General features: G+C 46.6%; 1 protein-coding gene across 1 annotated transcript; it reads right to left on the reverse strand.

Moving 5' to 3' along the window:
* Positions 1-12,273: 12,273 nt before the first annotated feature.
* Positions 12,274-14,758, reverse strand: Hoxb2 (homeobox B2). Its single transcript, XM_028869028.2, has 2 exons — positions 14,132-14,758; positions 12,274-13,356 (listed from the first exon to the last, which is right to left on the reverse strand). Exons 1-2 carry the CDS (start codon positions 14,532-14,534, stop codon positions 12,671-12,673), a joined length of 1,089 nt encoding a protein of 362 aa, XP_028724861.1. The 5' UTR covers positions 14,535-14,758; the 3' UTR covers positions 12,274-12,670.
* Between the last annotated feature and the right edge of the window lie 29 nt (positions 14,759-14,787).

The raw sequence follows: 14,787 nt of genomic DNA on the forward strand, positions 1-14,787 counted from the left end.
CATGGCCTGGGCCAGCTTGCCCCGGCCAGCGCTCCCCTAGGAAGGGGATAGGGAGTGGGGGTGGGGGGGCACATGTGATCTCTCCCAGGCCAATGGGCTAAGCGGGCCAGAGTTTGGCAGCCCCGGCGCCCATCCATCACCCCCCAAGCATTAGCATGACAAAGACATTTCAATCACTCTCAGCCCATCCATCTGAGAGCGACATGGAAGCGTCAAAAACATCTTTCTTCAAAGACTTTTTGGAAAGAAGGGACCAGAGGGAGAAGGGGGGAGATGTTGGAAGAATATTCAAGACTTTACTCCCCTCCCAACCCCCAAGGCCTTCAATAGGTTCTTGGATTATTAGATTTGGACAAATTCAACCCAGCTGCCCCTCACGCTCTTCTCCCCCCAAAGAAACCCACCCCCACCCAAGACAGTAGGGCAAGAGATGGGAGAGGCAGACTCGATGCTCTGTCCAGAACCCCCTTTCTACGTTTCTTTCTCCCAGTTTGTCTTGGGATGACTGGGCTAGGGCAGCCTGGTGAGGTATGTCATCACGGGACAAAAGGATGACTAGAAAGGCTGGGAAGCTGTAAAAACACCTCAGGGTGTGAGCCAGGCTCTAAAATCCAGGAGAATTCATTAGGAATCAAGGGGTGGGAAAATGGCATTTCAAGGGGACCAGCGAGGACTCCAGAAACGTGAAGAGGAAGATGAGATACGCCCCATTCCTCTCTCTGCATAAACGCTCTCTCCTCATTCGCACATCCATTTCTCTCCCTCAGCCTCTCTTTATATTCTCTCTGTCTCAATTCATCTTTCTCTTCGTCCATCTCTCTCCATATTTATATTCGTTCCCTACCTATCCATCAACTCATCTCTCTAGATGTATTTATCCTCTCTCTAGCCATCCAGAGCTGTAGCTGGCTCACTCACTCAGACTTAAATAACTCCCTATATCTCTCCAGAGAGCAGCAATGAGTGAGCCAGGTGATGTTTACAGGGGGATGAGAAGGAAGGGAATTTTTATTCTCCTTTCAAAAGTGTTTAAAACCAGTAAGGACCCTGCATTCCTCCAGTTCCCCCACCTCATTATCCTTAGTCTCTCTGAAAGTTTTTTTTCTCGATTTCAAGCCTCAAGTCTATAAATCCAATGCTAGTTAAGTGTTAACGATTGCCCAAATTTTCCGTGAGTGTTCTAGAATAGGTAAAGTTTAGTTTGCTTGGAGAATGGAAGAATTGGTGCAGAGCTTTTGAGGCTTTGATTTCTAACCTAAGGTTTAGAGGTGGGACTTCACCTTTTCTTGCTGCCTGTTGGGTTAAGGTTGGGGGAGGGAACACAGGAAGTGCCTTGCTCACTCTCACAGACGCAGACGCAGGTTGGGATTAGAAGAGAAGCTCTTGGGTAGAGGCCATTGATTCTCCTCCTCCGGACTCTGAGGACAAGAATCCAACACCCACTCTCATTTGTAACATGTCAGGGTGTCTGCCTGGCCACAGGCCTGGGGCCTGAGCTAGGGCAAGTCCAGGAGGGCAAGAGTTCAGGAGGAGATCTCAGTAAACACTGGTGCTCAGGGGAGGAAGCCAGAGCAGGTGGGACAAGTCTGGGGCAATCCTTGAAACCTCTCAGGTTTCCTTATCCTAAAAAAAGCCAGGCACACATTCCTCTCTTCGAGGGCCCCAACTTGTCTCCACCTCTGTGTTTCTGTGCCTTGCTGGCTCCCATCCCCCCAGTGGCCCTTGTCTGGCTCTCTAGTCACCATGCCTCTTTCTATTCTGCATTGGCAGAGTCCTGTTCCCCCCCCACACACCCCGTTCCTTTTCCTGGCCACTCTGAGTCTTGCTTAGCCCTCAAGGAGAAAGAGCTCAAAACACTTCTCTGATTCTTCATCCCCTTCTCTGCACATGTGCTCTGTTTTAGACCCAGACAGGTCGGGGAGGGTAGGGACCAGTTAGTAACCTCTTTAAGAAAGATGCGATGGGACTGGAGGGGGAGAGGAGAGAATGTTCACTTGCCAAAGGGATGTGTGCAGACAAAGGAGAGGAGAACGAGATGGAAAGGGTGGCCTGCAGAGGACTGAAACTTGAAAAGTGGTTATTGAGGTGGGAGGGAGTCCATTCCTTCCTACTTCATTCACCCTTGGCAGTGGGAGGGGACACCGCAGTTTCCCTCCAACTTTTCTTCTTGTTTTTAAATGTTCTCCCCGAGGATGGGACCCTTGAGTCTAAGGACCAGGCATTATTCCTGAGCCTCAGGCTGAGTTAGACCCAAGTGTGACGTGGCTGTCCTGTTTCATTCACTACCTTTCTCTCATCCCAGGGAGAGCCTTCTCTCCCACTAGTTAAGGAACCAATGTGGGGTCTAAAGGAAGAAGTAAACTCCAAAGGTGTCTAATAAACAGCATGTATATCTGCCCGGGAGTTGGGAAGATACATTTCCTCTTTAATCGTTGAACTCAGTGTCACCTATAGTCAGTTATTAATGACAGAGAGAAGGAAAAAAAAAGGCTGAGCCAAAGGTACTTGAGTCACAGTCAGTGACCCTGTCTGGTGTGGGGCTCCATTCTCCAGATGTGTTGTGCTGTCTCGTTCAGCCCCCTGCCACTCTTCTTTCTGATAGGGAGTACATTCAGACTTTCCAAAATTACCAAGCATGGGGCACAGGCCTTTACTCCCAGCACTTGCAGACAGAGGAAGTTGGATCTCTGTAAGTTCAAGGACAGCCTGGTCTATGCAGCAAGTTCCTAGCCAGCCAAGGCCGCATAATGAGAGCCCGTCTCAAATAAAGAAACAGAAAAACAAACAAAACCCTCAATGTTCCTAAATTCCTGCTAGCTCTTGAAATTTGGGCAGAAAAGATTAGAAACCTAGCAGTCCAATCCCCCTAGCTCCCCATTCTCCTTCATAGTTTCACTGGCTAGAGTAGCCTGTGGTATCGAATTTTCTAACTGGTCTACTGAAATTCACCTGAGGGTCTGAGTGGATCCAGCCCCCAAAATGAAATAAAGTTGATTTCCTACTATATATGATGTGCTTAGACATATATAGAACATGGGCATGTTTAGATCTGAAATTATCCTTCATTGTTTTGTTTTGGTTTGGTTTTGGTTTTTCAAGACAGGGTTTCTCTGTGTAGCTTTGTGCCTTTCCTGGAGCTCACTTGGTAGCCCAGGCTGGCCTCGAACTCACAGAGATCCACCTGGCTCTGCCTCCCGAGTGCTGGGATTAAAGGCATGCGCCACCACCGCCCGGCTGTTTTTTTTTTTTTTTTTTTTTTTTTTTTTTTTTTTTTTTTTTTTGTTTTTTTTTTAAAGACAGACTCTTCTGTAACCTAAATTGGTCTTGAGCTTCCTATGTATCTGAGGTTGGCTTTGAACTCCTAATCTTCCAGACTCCGCCTCCCTAGTGTTGGCCTTGTAGGTGTCCTAATATGCCTGGCCTAGAATTCTTCGAGGGTTCTATTCCTAAGGCTGAGAACACAGACATGGGAGTCAGTCTAACAGAAGAAGAATATATTAAAAGTTCACATCTCACATTCTGGTCCTTTTTGTTGAAGAAGCTGTTTAGGAAAGAAGCAGGTGGAGTTGGCAAAATCAATATAATGATGTTATCATTAGGTGTGATGATATTGTATTCCCCAAAATATTGTGCACCCTAATAAACTTATCTGGGGTCAGAGAACAGAACAGCCACTAGATATAGAGGCCAAGAAATGGTAGCACACACGCCTTTAATCCTAGCATTCCAGAGGCAGAGATCCGCCTGGATCTCTGTGAGTTCAAAGCCACACTGGAAATAGCCAGGCGCGGTAACAAGAGCCTTTAATCCCAGAAAGTGATGGCAGGAAGCAAAAAGGTATTTAAAGCGTGAGGACGAGGAACTAGAGCCTGGTTAAGCTTTTAGGCTTTGAGCAGCAGTTCAGCTGAGATTCATTCTGGATGAGGACTCAGAGACTTCCAGTCTGAGGAAACAGGATCAGCTGAGGAACTGGCAAGGTGAGGTGGCTGTGGCTTGTTCTGCTTCTTTGATCTTCTAGCATTCACCCCAAAACCTGGCTCCAGGTTTGTTTTTATTAATAAGACCTTTTAAGATTAGTGCTACAATTAGGCCCCAAGCACATCTGTATGCTCATCCCAGCCCAAATTTTGGGAGGCAGAAAACTCAAGATCAAAGACTGGCCATTCAGAATAAGAAGAACATGTAATCAGGTTATCATTTTCCCACTGTAGGAAATAACACCTTGCTGCTGTGGTAGAAGGGATGCAATACAGATCCGGTGTCGTTTCTTCGAATGTAAGGTAATTCAAGTGTCGTGAATCTGGCTGAGACTTTAGGTGGTAGGTGTGACAATGCTACAGTAGAATGAGTCCTAGACTTGGGTCTGGAATACTTGGGTTCAAGTCCCCGCTTGGCCATTTTTAAATATTAGGACTCCGGACGAATTCCTTGACTTCTCAGAGTCTCAGCCTCAAAGAAGAAGAATGGGTTTAATATGACTTCCCCTGCTGCAGTGTTAGAGGGATGAAAGCAAACAAGAAAATATCAACCATGGAGAATTCTGTAGATGTGTGATAATAACATTACATGCACACTCTGAAATACTATGAGTCAGTCTTCTGCTTTTTAATATGACTAGCATATTAAAATATGGAAATAGGAGATAGGAGAACAGCACAATACTATCCTTTTATGTAACGTATCACCATATATTACACAATGTGCATTGTATCATATGCAAATTTCATTGAAAATGGAGAGGGTTGGTCCTATTTAGGCAGACAATATTCTTCTAAGCTAAAGCGATTTTTGTTGTGTATTATTTTAGGTTTTGTTTTGAAATTAAACTCTAACACTTAACAAGGAACTCAGGTGATAAAAATTGCAGAAGAAAGGTTTGAGTTTGCATATTAGAAAAGAAAGTCTTGATTCTCCAAATATTTAATGAAAAATTTCTAGGGAGGGTGGCATTGTTCCTTTCTTAGTGGCATTTGGGCTTAGAAATTGTCCCTTTGAGGTGGTGGCTTTAAAGAGATTAGAAGGATGCAGGCTGAACATGTATCTGGAGTGAATGGCTGCATGGTCACATGTTCAAACAAAATTGAGATTGTTCTCAAAGAAAAACTTAGCATGTTGTGAAGAATTAAAATAATTTTCTACTTGATTAGCTTATCCACAGCTGAGAATATCGTGTAGTAGTAGAGCACTTGCCTGGTACGCATGAGGCCCTGGGTTCGAGTCACAATAATATGAAAAATTAATAACAATAATAATAAAAGGAGCCAGGCTGTGGTGGCACAAGCCTTTAATTACAGCACTCAGGAGGCAGAGGCAGGTGGATCTCTGTGAGTTCAAGACCAGCTAGATCCAAAACAGCCAAGGCTACATAGTGAAACCCTGTCTCAAAAAAACAAAACTAATAATGATGATGATGATGATGATGATGATGATGATGATAAAAGAAAATGCTGGCTCTAGCACTGGTTGCCCTTCCCAGAGAACCTAGATTCAATTCCCAGCTCACAAAGGTCTGTAACTTCATTTGCAGGGGATCCAACTCCCTCTTCTGGCCTCTGGAAGGCATTAGGCACACACATGATGCACAGATATGGATGTAAGCAAAACATACATACAAATAAAATAAGAAAATGGCCAGGCACGGTGGAGCATACTTTTTAATCCCAGCACTTGAAAGGCAGAGGCAGGAAAATCTCTGTGCAGCCTTAAGTTTTCTCCGGTCCCACCCAGCCCTGTGGTTCCACAGTTGTTTATAAAATAATCATTCAGAGGCTTAATATTATTTACAAACTGTATGGCCTATGACAGGTCTCTTGCTAGCTAGCTCTTATATTTTAAATCAACCCATTTCTTTTTTGGTTTTTTGAGACAGGGTTTCTCTGTTTTGGTGCCTGTCCTGGATCTTACTCTGTAGACCAGGCTGGCCTTGAACTCACAGAGATCCACCTGACTCTGCCTCCAAGTGCTGGGATTGAAGGTGTGCGCTACCACCACCTGGCTTAAATTAACCCATTTCTATTAATCTATGTTTTGCCCACGTGTTCCATGGCTTTACCAATTTGCTGGCATGTCGCTCCTTGGGCAGCAGGCTGGTGTCTCTCTCTTTCCTCTCCTTTCTTCTCCCATATATCTCCTTGGATTTCCTGCCTGCCTCCAAGCCACCTTGCCATAGACCAATGCAACTTTATTTATCAACGAATCAGAGCAACACATATTCACAATATACAGAAAGACATCCCACAGCATCTGTGAGGTCAAGGCCAGCCTGGTCTGCATAGTGAGTTCCAGGACAACCAGAGCTACATAATAAGACTCTGTCTAAAAAAAGAACAAAAGAAAAGAATAATAATTATGTTTAGTTAAATATGATTTTTTTGTTTTTCTTTTTTGTTTTTGTTTTTGTTTTGAAGGCAGGGTTTCTCTGTGTAGCCCTGGATGTCCTGGAACTCCATCTGTAGACCAGACTGGCCTCAAACTCAGAGATCCTCCTTCTTCTGCCTCCCAGGTGCTGGGATTAAAGGCATGAGTCACAATGCCTGGGCAAATGTAATACCTTTGACCAAAATAAATACTTTGGAAAACTCACCAAAACTTGATCAAGGGACTGACTGGCAAGATAGTTCAGGGAGTAAAAGCAATCGCTGCTGAGTTTGACCATCTGAGTTCAGTATCTGTGACTCACAAGTTGTCTTCTCATCTCCACATTTGCTCCATGCACATGTGCACACGCGCGCGCGCACACACACACACACACACACACACACGCACGCACACACACAAGTAAATAAATAAATGTATTTTTTTTATTTTTTAGAAAAGAATCAGGGATGGAGAGGTGGCCCAGCAGTTAAGAGTACTTTTTCTTGCAGAAGATCCAAGCTCAGTTCTCAGTGTCCACATGATAGCTCACAGCCATCTCTAACTCCAGTTTCAGGGGATCCAGCACCTCCTCTTCTGACCTCTGCAGGCTTCTGACCTGAACACACGGGTACACACACACACACACACACACACACACACACACACACACACACACACAAGATTCTTGAAATATTGATTAGTGGCTGGAGAAATTAATGGCTCAGCAGGTCAAATCACTTTCTGTGCAAGTCCACCGACCCAAGTTCAATCCTCAGAACCCATGTATAGATAACTGGGAAGAATCAGGTTCACAAAGTTGTCTCTGACCTCTACACGAGTCAAGGTATGACTACACACACACACACACACACACACACACACACTTATGCAATAATAATAATAATAATATATCTTTTAAAACTTGATCAAGCTAAATTCAGAACTGAATGAGTATCCAAACTGGCTTAGGTTAGAAGAGAAATAGACTCCTTCAACTACTCACTCTGTGCTCTGAGAAAGGAGTATTGAAATCCCTGCCTCACTATGGAGAATGGAGAACCGAAGTAACCAGTGGGAAGTCACTGGAGGATCTAGGCTATAGTGGCCACAAAAGGCAGAAAGGATAAAGTAGAGCCCTAGAGGCCACTTTCTGCAAATCTCAGACATACATTTGATTGACAGCACATTTTAGGAAGCTACAAAGTAGAGCCCATGATGCTTATCAGAGGTCTGGAAGATCAGAATTTTGTAGGGATATTTAGGGAAAATCATGATTTGTGCCTATGTTCTGATGCCCAGTAACCTGATAAAAGGCTGTTATACCATGTGTCAAGGAATTCCAGTGGTTCTTTGTAAATGAAATGGACTAGTCTTTTTAAATAATGGTAAACATAGGCAAATATCTGGAAAGATGGCAAAGGATGAAAGCCACAGAGAGACTTGGGTAGGACACTTTCGAATACTTGTACCATTTAATGAATATATGGCTCCTGGCACATAACCACTGTATCCAGTGGCATGCTCATTGAAAATGTAAGTAAATGGTTGTGAACATGATTCCAGGTGCAGAGATATACATTACATTTTGTTAAAATGGTCCACCAGAAATGTGGAGGTAGGCTACTGTCAAACATCGAGAGTCATTTTAGCCGGGCGGTGGTGGTGCACACCTCTAATCCCAGCACTTGGGAGGCTGAGGCAGGTGGATCTCTGTGAGTTTGAGGAAAGGCTCCTGTGCTACAGAGTGAGTTCCAGGACAGGCTCCAAAGCTACACAGGGAAACCTTGTTTCAAAAAACAAACAAACAAACAAAGAGTCATTTTAGAGCACAACCCCAGCCATAATAAATTTCACAACATCACCTGTGAGGATTAACAAATATGCTTTTAGCGTAAACTAATGTAGACTACATTAAAAACATTCAGTTCTTCCATTTATTTCACAGACAGAGAAACTGAGGTCCAGAAAGGGGAAGGGACTTGCCCAGGCATAAGTTAACTTTTTTTTAAATGACTCTGGGTTATCATGATTGCAAGTAATTTCTCAGTTTAATGGTCCTTTGCTTTCACTGTAGCATTAATGCGCCATTTTTCTTGCAAGAAGGATTCACTAAAGAGCACAGCAGACTGACCAGCCGCTTTTGGGCCTGCACTGAAGCCTTCCTGCTCCAGCCACAGCCAATTTATAACCTCTCTGTGCTACAGGCTACTCATAGTTGGTCCTGACCCGAGAGGAATCATGTCCCAGCCTGCCACCACTGGAGGGGTCAACTTCCCTACTCAGGAACCACTCTTGCTCTCCCTTTTCCTCTACATTCAACTGCAAAATCTCGGGATAAAGTAGGCAGAATGGCCCTAGAGATGAAGAGAGGAAAAGGAGCTAAGTGGGATGCATTCCGTATTGACAGGGATCCCCTGATGTTGACATTGAAAGGGGAAATTAAAGATGCGTGTCTCTTCCTCTTGGAAATGTGTTGCCTCTTTTATTCTTCTGGGCTATCACCAAAGATGGTGACTTGATGAATCTGGGGAAGGATAGAGACAAAAAGGCTGAATGTTTATTGGAAGCAGAATTTCAACTCTTCTCTAATAATCACCGAGAGGAAAGATGGATGCCCTGATTTCCTGGGTTGGAAATGACTTTCCCTATCATAAAGAAAACACATGAATCTAAACAGGTAGATTGAACTTTGCTGGACCTTTCATTTTAACATGAGAAAGCAAGGCCGGCATAGCTGAGATTCTCTGAACAATGAGGTTGGAAGAATTGGAAGGTCATAGCCAAGTAAAATGGATCAAAAATCTTTATCTATCTATCTATCTATCTATCTATCTATCTATCTATCTATCTCTCCCTCTGTGTGTGTGTCTCTCTCTCTTTCTCTCTTTTATTTTATTTATTTAATTGATTGATTGATTTTATTTTTAAGTGTAAGGATGTTTGCCTGCATATACCTGCATATATATCTGTGCACTACAAGTGTGCCTGGTGACTGTGGAGGTCAGAAACAGAGGATCAGATCCTCTGGAACTGGAGCTAGAGATAGTTATGAGCCACTATGTGAATGCTGGGAACTGAACTCAGGTCCTCTGCAAGAGCAGCCAGTGCTCTTAACTACTGAGCCAACTAACTCTCCAGACCCTTCTATCTTATTTTTGAGGTTTTTTTTTTTTTCTGAGGTTTTTTTTTTTTTTTGGTTTTTTGAGACAGGGTTTCTCTGCATAACTTTGCGCCTTTCCTGGAGCTCACTTGGTAGCCCAGGCTGGCCTCGAACTCACAGAGATCTGCCTGGCTCTGCCTCCCGAGTTCTGGGATTAAAGGCCTGCGCCACCACCGCCCGGCTCTGAGTTTTGTTTTGTTTTGTTTTCTGAGGTAGACTCTCATTTTGTAGGTTGGCCTAGAAATCACTATGTAAATCAGGCTAACCTCAAACTCACAGCCGTCCTTCAGTCTCAGCCTTCTGAGGTCTGGGTTTACAGGTATGAACCACGACCAGGTTTTTCTTTTTTGAGACAGGGCCTCACTATGTAGACTAGCCTGAAACCCATGGTCCTCCTGCTTAGACCTCCTGAGTGCTAGGACGATAGGTGTGCACAACTATGCCCAGCTCTCAAAAATTCTTAAGCGTGGAGGAAGGCAGAAAGCAAGGTGGCAATGTAATCTAGCAGTCCTTCTCAAACCTTAATGTGCCTATAAATCATTTAGAAATCTGCTAAATTGCAGGTTCAGGTTCCGGAGGTCTGGAGTAGAGCCTAAGATTCTGCATTTCTAACAAGCTCAGGTAATGTTGGTGCTGCTAGGCCATGGAACAACCAATCATCTACAGAACTGAAGCCGCAGGGATCCCTGGGTATTGCAGGCCAGCATCCCTGAATGGGGTTTCTCTGCAGCTCCTGTCTTTTGGCATTGATGAAGGGTATTCTCCTTCTGACCAAAGAAAGCTGGAAGGTGGGTAATTAGTGAGATCTTTCTGGTATCCTTGATCTTTGTAACAGCCTAGCATGGCTGCAAGAACATTTTTTAATTAGACTAAATTATCTAGTTTTGCTATCCATAGAAGTCAAAGCCCCAATTGATATGTCTCCCTCATTTTGCTAGCATAGAGATGGCGTATGTGCTGTGATTTTTAAGACGCTAAACACTGCCTGTAGGCATATTTTATAGAAAAATAAACACACGGTCCAATGAGATGTATAGTGTGGTTTTAATATATTATATATTCACTTATTTATGGGGAAAATAAACACACAAGCCAATAAGCTGTGTATTATTACTTTAATATATTGAATTTATTTCATACCTATATATTTTATGAGGGAAAATAAACTAATAAGATACACGGTATTATTATAATAACACATCTAATTGTTCTATATTAATTTATTTATGAGAGAAATAAGTGCAATTTAACATGACATAAGATTATTTAATGCATGAGGGGGATTCTATATTAAGACAGTTTAAAGGATTAAATTCCAGCTGAATAAAATGTGTGTACTTCTTACACTGAGGGACCCGTTGGGGGGGAAAAAAAATACAGTGGCTTTGCCTAGTCCTCCATGTCACCACCTACGTTGGCTCCTGCTGGTCTCAGAGAAAAGTCTAGGAGGCCCAGGAAATAAACTGCTTTCAAAAAAAAAAAAAAAGGGCAGCATCTGCCGGGGAGGTAGGTATCTGTCTCTGAGCCGGAGAAATATTAAATAAACCTGAGGAGGATGAATGGCTTTCCAGGGTCCCTTAAATCTCCTGGTTCCGGAGAACAATCCAAGAGGCAGATGGGGAAGAGCGATCCCTGCTTCGCCTTTCCTGAGTTCACCAAGCCGAGCCGGGAAGGGTGCGGAGGGGGACAACAGCCGGGGAGCCGTGTTGAGATGGAGAATGAAGTTGTTGGTCAAGACAGGTGGGCCTGCATTTGGAAACCGCTCTGGCACGGTTTCAAAGCCCAGAGCAAAGGATCAAAAGCCACTCTGGGTGAAGTGGTCCCTGGTCCCCAGGCCCGCCTCCCCCTCCCACGCCGAAGGCCTCCCCTTGGTTTCCCCTGTCCTCTCCATCCCTCTATTTTTTTCTTTTTTTTTCTAAGTAAAACAAAATAAAACCCCACAATTGCTGGGAGGCTCCTAAACTGTCTTCTCTTAGGGGTGAAGGATCTGACCTCAGGAAAGTGGGGGTGGGGACGGGCCGGGAGCCGACCCGAGCATCCCCCCAGCCGCTGTCATGGCGGCCACCGCTGCTTCCCCCGCGCTCCTGGCTGCCCGGCCCAGCGCCATTTTGAGCATCTTCCCTGCTTCCAGCTCTCCCCGCCGCTCTCCTGGCTAAACCTTTCCTCGTTGTAGGCCTAATGCTTCCCAAGCAGCCTCCAGGCTTCCCGACAAGACTCCTAACCCCGATTCCAGTCCCAAGCGACCTGCAGCCCAGTAGCACCCGGCGCAGGCCTCGGCCCAAGCTTGCCGAATCCCCGCCTGGCTTCTGCACCTGAAGCCGGCCGACTAGCTAGCCAGAGGATCTCCCTTCATTTCCTTTAACCCTCTGTGACGCCTCCAAGGCTCGAAGCTGGCTGGCCCCTGGGACTTTTTCTTGCACCCGCTCCTGCTCCATGCTCTCTTTTTCCACCCACCCCATCTTTATTTCCAAGCAGGGAGCCAGGGAACATGTGAGCAGGGCCAAAGGCCGGCTGTGGGCGGACGGACGAGGGAGTGATCAAGCTTCCACGAAAGTACCAGTTCTCCCCGGTGTCATGGACAGAGCAGTGGCCACCAAGAAGGGTCACTTTTGTATCACCCGGACTTTGCCAGCCCGGGAGATGGGACCATGCTACTGCTAGGTCGCCCAAGCCAGAACAACCTCAAGCCGGACCTGGAAAAACGAAACTGGCCATAGAGTCTTAGGAAAAGAGCTGGAACCCAACACAAACACTCGTTTTCGTATTATAAAGACATTTATTTAATCTATGAAAATAATGTACAATAAATACTTTCCCCTTTTCCTATTATTAAACAATTTTAATAAATAATCTACGATCTAAAACTTAAAAAAGAGGAAAATAGGTCCCTCTAGTTCTTTTTAAGAAAACCCTCCCCCACTAGAGTTTAATTATTCCTGAGATTTCGTTGGAAGGAGTTTTACCAAATGGAATTTTTCTGTGTGGTTTTTAAAAAGTGAAAGGGAGGGAGTGGATTAAGCGCTAATTCATTAATACCTGAATTTTAGCAAAACACGTAAATGTGACTAGGGGTAGAGAAGGCTCGATATATATATTTTTTTCCCCAACAGCCGAAGAGGACCAGGTGGAAAGGGTCAAGGAAAGAAAAAAAGGTTAGGGAAACTGCAAGTCGATGGCACAGAGCGTGCTGGTGAAGAAGTCCAGCTCTTCCTCGGAAAAGGGGACGGGGCTGTCCAGAGAGCCCTGCAGGCTGGGAGAAAGGCCTCCGGACATCTGGAGACAGGAGTCTGCAGCGAAGAAGTTGAGGTCGGGCAGGAAAGGCGAATCCGGCCGCTCAGGGCAGGTGTCTTCGGGCAGGGGCTCTGGCTGCAGGCCTCGGGTTCTGAGCATCGTGCAGCCGGGGCTCGGCGCGCCCACACTCTCCAGGGGAGTGGCAGGAGGCGCGGGTAGCGGTGCACCCCGGGGACCCTGCGCGGCTTCGGCCGGGAAGAAGCAGGCTTCTCGCAGCCGGTGAGAGGCGGAGGTGCCGCCGGGGCTAACTGCGGGTTCCTCGGCTGGGTCTCCCGAGTCATCCGGGGCGCTCGGCCCGCCTGGCTCCCCATCCGGCGGCTCCCGATGCTGAGTCTGCCGCTTGTGTTTCATGCGTCGGTTCTGGAACCAGACTTTGACCTGCCTTTCGGTGAGGTCCAGCAAAGCGGCAATCTCCACGCGTCGCGGCCGGCACAAATACTTGTTGAAGTGGAACTCCTTCTCCAGCTCCAGCAGTTGCGTGTTGGTGTAGGCCGTGCGCAGCCTGCGCGAGCCGCCGCCGCCGCCGCTCTCCGGCAGTCCCGGGCCATCTGCGAGGAAAGCACTCTGCGTATCAGCGAGATCTCAACCCGGCCTCGCTTTATCTGAGATCGCGAGCACCCCATCCCCTAAAAAGACAGTCAACAGTCCTACCCGAGCTCCCACCCCACCCAAAAAGCAGTTCCCTCTCTGTGTCTTTGGGGGTTTTTTGTTTTGGTTTGGGTTTTTTTTTTTTTTTTTTTTTTTTTTTTTTAGCGCTCTCCCACGCAGGAAAGACCGGACCCGGGTCAGGTCGGTGCATTCAGAGCCGCCCACGGGCCACGTAGGGGGCGGGGAGCAATTTCTTTTCGCTCCCAGAACCTCAGAGACTCCCTCCCCCAGTCCTCCCAATGGACCCCTCAGTTCGGAACTTTCCACCTCCATCTGGAGAGAGGGATCTTCACCCCTTTCCTTCCTAGCTTTTGAATTTCCCCTTCTTCTCCTAAGCTTGGGAGAAGTAGGAGAATCGCATCGTTTCCTGGCTCCAGATTCAATCCCAGACACAACACTTCATTCTACACAGATAATGGGAAAAGACTTCTATCCAGTCATTTTCTTTTCACACATAAAAAAAACAACCCTACCCCCCAAGTCAGCTTCCAAAATCTGCTGAGGGGTGGTGGTTGTGCTGCTGGCTCTGGCTAGGCCTGGACCCCAGCGGGATACTTTGCTTCCCTAACCCCAGAATCCATCGACCCCCGGGAACCCCACCAGACTCCCCAGCATCTCACTTTCTCCCCTTCTCTTGCAGCTGCCCTTCACCCCGCCCCCACTAGGATCACCCACCTGAAGGAGATCCGACCCCAGAGGCCCGGACGGAGGAAGCGGCTGGAGAAGGAGATGCGGCGGCTTGGCTGGGTTTCTTGGCGGATTTCTTCTCTTTCATCCAGGGGAACTCGGGGGCTGGGGGGGCGGCGGGGAGTGGCGGTGGCGGCGGCGGCGGTGGCGGCGGCGGCAGAGCAGGCCCATCTTCGGCTTGCTTTTGGCTCCCGGGTCTCTGAAGGGTGGAGGCGCCGGGCTGGAGGCTGGGGAAGGTTTGCTCCAGAGGAGGAGGAGGAGGAATTAATGTCGACTCCTTGATTGATGAAGTTTGAAATGTCTCCAAGACAGCGGGGAAGGAAGTCAGACACTCGGCGAGCGATGGCTGGCTGTTTATAAACCCAATCTCCCTCTCAAATTCAAAATTCATGGCTTTCAATGGTGGGGGAGGGGGCCTGCTGGGGGGGGCGTCAGGAGGGAGGATCGGAAGGGACCCCCTCTCCCGCCCCCCCCAGGTTTATGCAATGAAGCGATTTCGCGGGGGAGGGGAATTTCTCTCTCTCTCTTTTTTTTAAATTTAGGCCTTTATAATTGTATATTGCTGATAAATACAAGCGTATGGGGACTCTCTCTATTAAACCCAGGACTCCGACGAAATTGCAGGGAATTCGTGGTCACGGGAC

Source organism: Peromyscus leucopus, chromosome 8b (genome assembly GCF_004664715.2).
Source record: "Peromyscus leucopus breed LL Stock chromosome 8b, UCI_PerLeu_2.1, whole genome shotgun sequence".
In the NCBI taxonomy this organism is placed as follows: Eukaryota; Metazoa; Chordata; class Mammalia; order Rodentia; family Cricetidae; genus Peromyscus; species Peromyscus leucopus.

Bases quoted from the DNA above. Each gene is read 5' to 3' on its own strand.
- Hoxb2 (XM_028869028.2), bottom strand. From the start codon at position 14,534: ATGAATTTTGAATTTGAGAGGGAGATTGGGTTTATAAACAGCCAGCCA. The intron at 13,357-14,131 runs GTGGGTGATCCT...CTTTCCTCGCAG, and splicing joins TGGGGTCGGATCTCCTTCAG to ATGGCCCGGGACTGCCGGAG.